At 45.4% G+C, this 10462-nt stretch overlaps 1 protein-coding gene across 1 annotated transcript; it reads left to right on the top strand.

The window, feature by feature from the left end:
• The first annotated feature begins 8095 nt into the window (after window positions 1-8095).
• LOC109760091 (cinnamoyl-CoA reductase 1) lies at window positions 8096-10252 on the top strand. The gene is made up of 5 exons (XM_020318929.4): window positions 8096-8383; window positions 8473-8627; window positions 9068-9256; window positions 9352-9710; window positions 9853-10252. The coding sequence occupies exons 1-5, from the start codon at window positions 8248-8250 to the stop codon at window positions 10037-10039; spliced, it is 1026 nt and encodes a 341-aa protein (XP_020174518.1). The 5' UTR covers window positions 8096-8247; the 3' UTR covers window positions 10040-10252.
• Window positions 10253-10462: the final 210 nt, after the last annotated feature.

Below are 10462 nucleotides of genomic sequence, written 5' to 3'. Positions count from 1 at the left end.
TAATTGGACGAAGGGGGGAGGGGCCTCACACCCATGAAAATCGGGGGGAAGGAGAGAATTAGAAGGAAGGTTACGTATAGTCAATATTCCTTATAATAGATATACTTAATTATATCATAAGAATCTTAAGATATTTTTCGACTAGATAGAAAAAGTAAATTTGAATTGAGACACCTATTCCATGACTGATTTAAACTTACCTTCTATTTTCGTGCCTTTAGTAGGCTTAGTATTTCCGGCAATTGCAATTACTTCTTTATTTCTTTATGTGTAAAAAAATAAGATTGTCTAGTATTTTTTAGTGTAAGTAATATAATATGGTAGGGTATGTGGCTTTTTCTACGCACACTTTCTACACACAAATGAAAAATGGTTATGGATGTGGATATAGGCTAAATTTGAAAGAAATTGTATTGAGAAGTAATCTCTATGGAGTTAGAGACGCATCCATTTGCGTCAAAGGTCCTAGATACATAACTGCTCAAGATATCATCTTACCGCCTTCCGTAGAAATCGTTGATACGGCACAACCTATAGCTAACTTGACAGAGCTCATTGATTTTTGTATTGATTTACAGATCAAGAGATATCGTGGATATCAGACAGAACTCAGAAAGAACTATCAAGATGGAAGTTATCCTATAGATGCTGTATCCATGCCTGTTCGAAATGTGAATTATAGTATTTTTTTTCTTAACGTAACCTTCCCTCTAATTCCCTCCTTCCCCTGATTTTCATGGGTGTGGGGCCTCCTCCCCCCCTTCTTCCAATTAAAATTTGCCAAATCAGCAGTATTACGTAAACCTTACGTAGCTTTGCGTGGATGTAGCATTGCTCCTCAACATATATGGATGGCTGTGGGAGACTCTGGCCGAGCCGTCGAAGCGTACAGCCACAAGACTTGTACTACATGGAGGAAAAATCCAATAGTTTACCGCGGCATATTCAGCTGTCTGTTTTTCGATAAAGATTCAACTGTCTGTTTGTGTGGGCAAGCAACTCTGGTTGAACCAGAAAATGGGGCACCTTTTTCTTGGAAAAAGATTCATTTTCGCAAGTGTTACTGCTGTCCCAAATAGCAAGAACGTCGAGGCGGCCGTAAAATCTACGATGGAGGTGTGTGTAGGGTTGTAAATGGTACAATAAACGGCCCCGGCAAGTCTCATTTAGTTACTAGGTCGATAGTTCCTTTTTCCGAAAAAATACTTTAATGAACTGTTAGACTTAAGTAGGACCGGTTTACATCCTACTGTGTACCGAGCATCAACAGTGTGTGGCTGTGCGAGACTGACCACGCTATGCAAACGTACAGCCACGAGGCTTGCACTCTACTACAGAAGAAAAATCTAAGAAGTTGACCTAGCTGCAATCGTACTGCCACGAGAGACTTGTGCTCCTAGCTGAAGAGTATACCGCAGAAATTTCAATTATTTGTTTGTGTGTGCAAGCCAGCTGGTTTGAACGGAAAATGGGGGCATCTTTTCCTCCCAAAGCGTCTTTCTCACAGGTGGATCCAAAACAGCAAGAAATCGTCAGTGTGTGTATCATTAATGTTGAAGGCAACAAACCACTACGTTACTAAACTAGCTAATGCATATAAAAAATGAAAAAAAGGAATACATATATGTTTCCAAATTTCAGTTAAGTTTCTCTTTGGCACAAGAAATAAGTAGTACTAATATTTAAACTTGTGTCCTGGCTCTAGTGGAAGAAAGAGAAAACAATTTATGTAACCTGATTCGGCTCTAGTATAGCGAAGCTAAGCTAGCGAGTTCAACTTTCAACCCTCACTCTTTTTTACTAGAAAATGTGGAAAAGTTATTATTCAACTATAAGAAGCAACTTTAAGCTTGCAACACAGGAATGCGAACTAAAAGATCATCCAGAGCATTCAAAGGAGTTTTTTTTTATCTAGAAACTATACCCAAGATTCTTTTTATCGGAGAACAACGGGAACTAATAGCGGCTTCATAGCCACAAGGGGCAAGGGTTGTTCATAAATTGCATAATGCATCCCTTGTATTAACGACTACTGTCGTGGAATTGTCACGGCAGATGTCCTAGTGCGAGGACTTAGTCATGAGGCCAACGCATCTATGTGGTAGCTTGAGAGGGGTTGAGCGGAGTCGAGAGACGCAACACAAGACAAGGGTTTAGACAGCTTCGGGCCCCGGGAAATATCATCCGGTAACAACCCTACATGCTGTTTGTGGCTAGGTCTCATTATCATCACGAGGGAGTCGCCGTAAACCGGCTCTCCTAGTTGTGTCTAGCCCTAAGCTTATTTTTCTCTCCCCTCTTGGGGTGCCCTGCCCCTCCTTATATAAGTTGAAAGGGCGGGTTACATGTAGAATCCAACTCGGATTAAGACTTAAACTATTCCGACTTCTCTTCATGGGCTTCTTAACATCTTGGGCTTCTTAACTTCTTGGGCTTATTAACCCCAGGCGACTCTGTCTGCTGGGTTATGCGGTTTACCACCTGGTTTAACTGTCTGCCGGTTATGATCTGACTTAACATCTGTCGGGTTATCATCTGCCGGGTTACCATCTGCCGTATTATCAATGAAACACTAAGTTCTGGCCGGGTCATATCTCCGGCCGGGTCATACCGCGGGGTATATCCCCGACAACTACCAAGATGATCAGGACTAAGATATACTGCATTCCAGTAACCTACACTTACCTGAAAACAAAGGGAAGAGAAGTAGCCGGGAATGGCGATAGTTTGATTAAAAAGTAGTGACTACAATGTCGATGATGGGAGAGGTCTCATAACCTTCTGTGAAAAAAGTACCTTGTGAAAAAAATTAACAAGACCACGCAAAAGAATTGCGTGCTTTTTGCATTAAGAACGAGAAGAAAACCATGTTCATGTAGAAACTAGGCAACCACATGCAGTCCCCTAGCACCGCGATAAAAGGAAACTTATCACTCACCACTCACTCCGTACCCTCTTGCCATCCTCCAGAGTTGTAGCATCGCCCGGATTCGTCTAACTACCGTATTCAAATCCTTCCGATGTGCATCGCCGAGGAAAGCAAAGGACACCAGTCCGCCAGCGAAGCATTGTCAATCGGAGTGAATCTAACCAACTACAGAGGTCTGAGGATAGCCACCCATACCTGTCGAGAGTAGGTGCACCGAAACAGCATCTGCTCCACATCTTCCGGAGACCATTGCAAAGCTGCAGCGATCCAGATGCGGCAACAGGAGACGGGCTAGGCGATCCGCTGTCCAGAGACGGTCGTGCAACACAAGCCAAAATGAATATTTTCATCTCCAATGGCGCCCACGAGTTCCAGCATTCCTCAACCGCCGGTGTGAACTCACTACCGAAAAAACAAAGCTTTGTAAGCCAAACTCTGAGGAAGAGCAAAAATGCTGAAATTCTACAAATTATAATCTGTGTGGGTTCACAAATATGCTCGGATGAAACATGAACTTACCACTAGAGTATATGTATCTGGTGGAGTATATCTTTTTTGTTTGCTTATACCCACTGAATATGCTTTATACATATTAAACATGCTAACAAAGCGGTACAAAACAGAAATAAGAAGACCGAGGTTGGGGAAGAGCGGAGCTTTGTCTTATGGACTCTTAGGGCACAATAGCACATACGGGTAATCGAGGTAATAAAAGACTAGGTGGTAAGGTTGGCTCCCATATTTCCATCTGGGCATTCACAGCCAAAAATGACAATGATAAATTTAAATTATATATATAATGTCTAGAATTCCATCTTTCGGAAGTGGCGGCGAACAAGGCAGGACAAACGACATATAATCATGGGAATTAGAACACGTTCAATTATAGGCGGGTGACTTGTGCACACCTCGGTAGTAACTCCTGTAATTGATACTTTTTTTTCTCGAATACGCACGAGCGTACATATCATATATTAAAGAAGGAAGCGGAAAAGGCACATGTCCACAATGTGAAGCTAACAGTTACGTGCAAAGCACAAACATCCACCTCTAAGTCTATTCCAACCTCTCTCGTTCGCCCGCAGTGCGACCTTACGTAACAAAGGATCAAACTCTCCTTTTAATAGCCTTGCTTGCATCTAGACTCTCCCCTGTCTTTCTATGACCACTGCTACATGAGACATCGATGGCCTAGCCCTCTCAAAAACTATATCATTTCGGTGTCTTCACAAGACCCAGATCACTAGAATTGCAATGGCCCAGGTGTCCTTTATGCTATGTCCATCATCTTGCTTGCTGATGCACCTCTCTTTGGGGGTATCATTTATCGTTGGAGTCCAGTCCGACTTGCCCAAAGGCCCGCGAACATTCATCCAAACCTCTTTGGCGAACGGGCACTCGAGTAGGAGGGGGTTTATGGTTTCTTCATGTTGCGCACACAAGGGACACTTGTCTTGATGAGGCAGTCCCCTCCCGGCGAGCCTGTCCGATGTCCAGCACCGAACACGCAAAGCCAGCCAAGCCAAGAATCCATATTGTAGCGGTGCCCTAGACTTCCAAGTAAACTCAGCCGTAGGATCCACTTCTCTACATTGATACTCGTTTCTAATATTAATTAAAATACTAGGTTGCCGGTTCTTGAAAAAGATGGACAAGGCATAACTTTCAAAATGTCGTGTTGAACTTATACCACTAGAAATTACTCCACCGTAGAGAAATATAAGAGCGTTTAGAAACAAAGCACGTCTTCCCAGTTTCCTTGTTACTTCGAACATGTGATTTTAGACTCATTTTTTGCACACAATATACTGTAAAACATGCTAACCAAGGGGTGTGAGACATTCCAAAATGGTTCAAATAAACGAGCTTTTATAATCATCTTCCCAAAACATCACCATCGATCATGCACACGCTCGCCTACAACTGTCCAAAGCTATGCTGTAACATACGCGAGATTCACTGGTCACTGGTTAGTGATGGTGATAGCCGCTGTTGGCATGGTCATATTTTGCTAGCTTGACGACTGAGACATGCTGTGGAAATCATACAGCCACGAGACTTGTATTCGTCAAAGAAAAACAGGAGAGTTTACCGCGGAATTTTCACTTCTTTGCCTTTGTGCACAAATCAGTCGGTGTGAACCGACAAATGGAGCATCTTTTCCCCGAAAGCTCACTTTTCACAGGTGTATTGTGATCCCAGATAGCAAGAAATCGTTAATAAAGGTGTGTGTGTATCACTCTACTGTGTTTTTTTGCAATGTTGTGAAGATTTGTTTTTTTGAGAACAATGTTGTGAAGATTGCTCACCTCATCTACCATGCGGTACTTCTACTATTAAAAGTAACAAATCAAGAACTTACCTTTGTCAAAAAGTAAAAAATTCACGTTATACAAATAATAGAAAATCATAAAAAGAGGAACCCATATGTCTGAAAATTTAAATTAAGTTTCTCTGGCTGACGAAATAAAAAAATCGAATTCTGGCTCAGTATTTTTTTTTTTTGCAAAACTACCCATTGCAAACCTAATTCGGTTTTAGTATATTGAACTTAATTAACTAGTGAGTTTAACTTTCTTTTGATATATTGACAGAAAAAATAAGGAGAAATTGGTTATTTAACTTTAATAGTCAACTCACTGGTTAGTGATGGCGATAGCCGCTATTGGCATGGTCATATTTTGCTAGCTTGACGACTGAGACATGCTGTGGAAATCATACAGCCACGAGACTTGTATTCGTCAATGAAAAACAAGAGAGTTTACCGCGGATTTTTCACTTCTTTGCCTTTGTGCGCAAATCAGTCGGTGTGAACCGACAAATGGAGCATCTTTTCCCCGAAAGCTTACTTTTCACAGGTGTATTGTGATCCCAGATAGCATGAAATCGTTAATGGAGGTGTGAGGTGTGTGTGTGTGTGTGTGCGCGCGTGGGGCACTCTCTTGTGTTTTTTTTCAATGTTGTGAAGATTGCTCGCGTCACCTACCGTGTGGTACTTCTACTATTAAAAGCAACGAATCAAGAACTTGTCAAAAAAATCACGTTATACAAATAATAGAAAATCATAAAAAGAGGAACCCATATGTTTTAAAATTTAAATTAAGTTTCTCTCTGGCTGAGGAAATAAAAAAAATCGAGTTCTGGCTCTAGTATTATTTTTTTGCAAAACTATCTATTGTAAACCTAATTCGGTTATAGTATACCGAACTTAATTAACTAGCGAGTTTAACTTTCTTTTTATATATTGACCGAAAAAATAAGGAGAAATTGGTTATTTAACTTTAAAAATCAACTCTAGGCTCAGCATATAAGATTGAACCTAAAAGTGCAACCCAAAGCTTTCATCAGTGAGTTCATGATCTAGAAACTATATTGAGATCATTTTTATCCGACAATATAGAGGAAGTACCAGCGGCTTCATAGCCACAAGGGCTATACACTAATTGCAAATTACGCATCCTTTTTATTGATGCCTACCAAAATGATTAGAAAGTTCACGAGAGTCAGATCTACTCAATACAATTAACCTAGACTTACTTAAAAGCAAAAGGGGACTCACATAGAAGGATGGTAAAGTTGGTGGGAATTGGGATAGTCTGATTAGAAGCAATGACCACAACACCGTGAAAGGGGAGGTGTGGGGAGAGTGAGGCTAGAGTCTTATAGGCTCTTAGGGCAGAACCATGCATATGGGCTTCCGGTGCAATAGAACTGGGTGGTAGGGTGCATACTTTTTATTTTGAAAATTCACGAAGCTCGCAAACTAAAGAGAGGTGAGATAATCCCGCTACATTCCAACAAGGGATTTTTCGTCGGATCTTTTCACATGGTTCGTCCAAAGGGTGAGATCGTCAACAATGTTTTGACATGTCTGGTGGTGTATTCTATCTGTCTGGAGACTTTGGCATTCCTGGCACCCCAGCTTTTCCAAAGCACTATGAGTAGCATGGAGGGGTTGCGTGTGTTGGCGATACCACTTGGTGGTGTTGATTTCAGATCTGTTCGAAGGGGAAGACAGAGGGTTTGATACCAATGGACCGCCAGATGCGTGCAGCTGTCGAGCATCGGACAAGTAGGTGTACCGGTCCTTTGCATGGGCCATGCACGCAGGGCACGCTGCGTTGGGCTGGAGTATTTTCCGATAAAGGTTGAACTTGGTGTTGAGCTTGTCATGTTTCTATTCGCGGATACACATTCAAAGATAACGTTGTTAACTTTTAGTTGTATATACAAAATGCCGCGATGTGTGCCCTGAGATGGACAAGAATTTTTTAATGCCGTGTTAAAATTGATTATAAGCTACCGTGATTGAAGCTTTACAAATTATAATCTACTACATGACTTGTAAAACACGCTCGGATAAACACACTGGACCTACCGCTATAAATAAATCATATACTACCGCTATAAACATACCTTTTGTGTTTCCTTGGACCCACTATCCTTTCTGCAGATCATATTGTAAATATGCATGCTAACCAAGCGTTCTAAAACACAATTGAGTCGCGAGAAAAAGCAATAAAACATTCCAAAAAGGTTCAATCAAACAAGCTTATTAGTATAACCCTCTTTCCAGAGACATCAAAATCAACCATGCACCTCTACCATTTTGCCAACATGTTTGCCCAAATCCAAATGCATCCCCGCAAACGTAGCGAAGCCGCACCGCGACCCCGCTGAGCTCCCGGGCTTATAAACATAAGTATACCAAGAAAAGCAACAAAACATTCCAAAATGGCTCAATCAAACAAGGTTACTATCTTCTAAAAATACAATGTTATTATAACCTTCTTTTTTTATGGTTATTATAACCATCTTTCTAGAAGCATCAAAAATCAATCATGCACCCTACTCACCATTTTCCCAATACGTTTGCCCAAATCTACATCTATATATAAAAAACAAAAACACGTTTGCCAAATCCAAATGCATCCCCGCGCAAATGTACCCGGGCCGCACCGCAACCTGCTCGGTCCAAAAACGTGCACCCGGTGTCAACACCATGAATGAACGAAAACATCGTCAAAAGTATTGGATACCTTCTGGTAAAGCCCTGCCAGTGAGGGAAAGAGAAAGGAGATCTCATCTGATTTACCAGCCGGAGACGTCAGATTTTTCTCTGTCAAGTCCACCACCAAACACTCGCGTGCTCCTCTATAAGTACGTACCAAACGCACGCAGATAGACCAGCGCTCCCCACGCATACGTTGTTCTCATCTGCCTGACTAGTTGATATCGCCAACACATCTATTCATTCACCTAACCGACCGGAGGGGAGATCTTTGTGCCGCACCGCGCCGCGCCGGACAGGACCCAGCATGACCGTCGGCGGCGAGGCCACGGGGCACGGGCAGACGGTGTGCGTGACCGGCGCCGGCGGCTACATCGGGTCGTGGATCGTCAAGCTCCTGCTCGAGAAGGGGTACGCCGTACGAGGCACCGTCAGGAACCCAGGTACGTGCCTGCATATACGGTGGCGCCGGCGAAGTCGATCTGCTCGCGCGCGTGGTGGTTCTGACTTATAACTCGTGGCGCACGTGCAGATGACGCGAAGAACGCGCACCTGAGGGGCCTCGCCGGCGCGGCGGAGCGGCTGGTGCTGTGCAAGGCGGACCTGCTCGACGGCGACGCGCTGCGCGCCGCCATCGCCGGCTGCCACGGCGTCTTCCACACCGCCTCGCCGGTTACCGACGATCCCGTACGTTTGCTTAACCTTTGCCAAATTGATACTCAACCATTATTGCCTTCCGAGGATTCGATAAGACTGCGAGTATTTGGGATGAGGTAACTGCTGGGGATTTGGCTCCATCAAATTTACTCCCTCCGTTCCCAAATATAAGTCTTTCTAGAGATTTACATACGGAGCAAAAAAATGAATCTACACTCTAATATATGTCTACATACATCCGTATATTGTAGTTCATTTGAAATGTCTAAAAAAACTTATATTTAGGAACGGGGGAGTATTTACTTTTCCGTTTCTATTGGCTGGACTGGACACAACTGTATCCACTATCCACGGAGGAGGGGCTGCTTGCGCATGGCCCCACCCTTCAGTGAGGGACAATTGGTCAAAGTCGTCAACAGTAGCATGGACGCAGTTATCGTCTAGTCTTGATGTGCGTGCGCGCTTTGCAGGAGGAGATGGTGGAGCCGGCGGTGAGAGGGACGCGCTACGTCATCGACGCCGCGGCGGAGTCCAGCACGGTCCGCCGCGTCGTGCTGACGTCGTCCATCGGCGCCGTCGCCATGGACCCCAGCCGCGCCCCGGACGCCGTCGTCGACGAGTCGTGCTGGAGCGACCTCGAGTTCTGCAAGAAAACCATGGTACGTAGTACACGTAGTATTTTGCATGCACCCGGCCGGACATGGTCGCCGGCGGGCGGCGGCTCATCGCTAATTTTGTTGTGCGCGTACGTCAGAACTGGTACTGCTACGGGAAGACGGTGGCGGAGCGGGAGGCGTGGGAGGCGGCGGCGGCGCGCGGGGTGGACCTGGTGGTGGTGAACCCGGTGCTGGTGCAGGGCCCGGCGCTGCAGCCGGCGGTGAACGCCAGCCTCACGCACGTGCTCAAGTACCTGGACGGCTCCGCCAAGACGTACGCGAACGCCGTGCAGGCGTACGTGCACGTCCGCGACACCGCCGCCGCGCACGTCCTCGTCTTCGAGTCCCCCGCCGCCGCCGGGCGCTACCTCTGCGTGGCCGACGGCGCCGTGCTCCACCGGGAGGACGTCGTCACCATCCTCCGCAAGTTCTTCCCCGAGTACCCCATCCCCAGCAGGTCAGTAGTACCAAGGCCTGTCTCTGCAACCATGTCAACACACGTGCTAATGGCGTTGAAGTATGAAGAATATCGAGTCATTTGGTGACATGGACAGTCAACAAAATACAAAAGCTGTTGCTAACAGTTAACTGTATCGCAGGTGCTCGGACGAGGTGAACCCGAGGAAGCAGCCGTACAAGATGTCGAACCAGCGGCTCCGTGAGCTGGGCCTGGAGTTCACGCCGGTGGCGCAGTGCCTCTACGACACCGTCGTCAGCTTCCAGGAGAAGGGCGTCCTCCCGGCCCCTCCTGCCCCGGCACAGCCGGCGACGAAAGAGATCAACTGAGAGAGTAGTAGTAGTCCTTTTACTAGTAACTCAGAAGTATCCATGCATGGGTGAAAATCTCCAGCTATGTAACGCAACGGCATGCCATTCTGGTGTCTGCTAGCTGTTGCGCCAAGTTGTAGAATCACCGTATTTGCACGTTCGAAACTTTAAGTAGCATGCAGTTCGGAAAGGTGTGGCTACTCTCCAAATTAAAGGAAACTTGCGATGGGACGCTGTGCTCCTTGGTAGCACTAATTCAGAAGTATCCATGAATGACATGTCATTCTGCTAGCCAACGCCGTCCGGTGACCTGCTCACAAGTCTCATCCCATCACTCCTGCGCGCTCTGGCCGCGCCGTCCGTCGCCGCGCGGTCTCCTCCTTCATCCACGCCTCGCTCTTGGCTCGCAGGCGCCCCGCCGTACCTGTGGCGCCCTCTGAA

Source organism: Aegilops tauschii, chromosome 7, assembly GCF_002575655.3.
Source record: "Aegilops tauschii subsp. strangulata cultivar AL8/78 chromosome 7, Aet v6.0, whole genome shotgun sequence".
NCBI classification, from domain to species: Eukaryota; Viridiplantae; Streptophyta; class Magnoliopsida; order Poales; family Poaceae; genus Aegilops; species Aegilops tauschii.
Note: the sequence above shows the minus strand (reverse complement) of the source record. Positions and strands in the feature narration are given on the sequence as shown.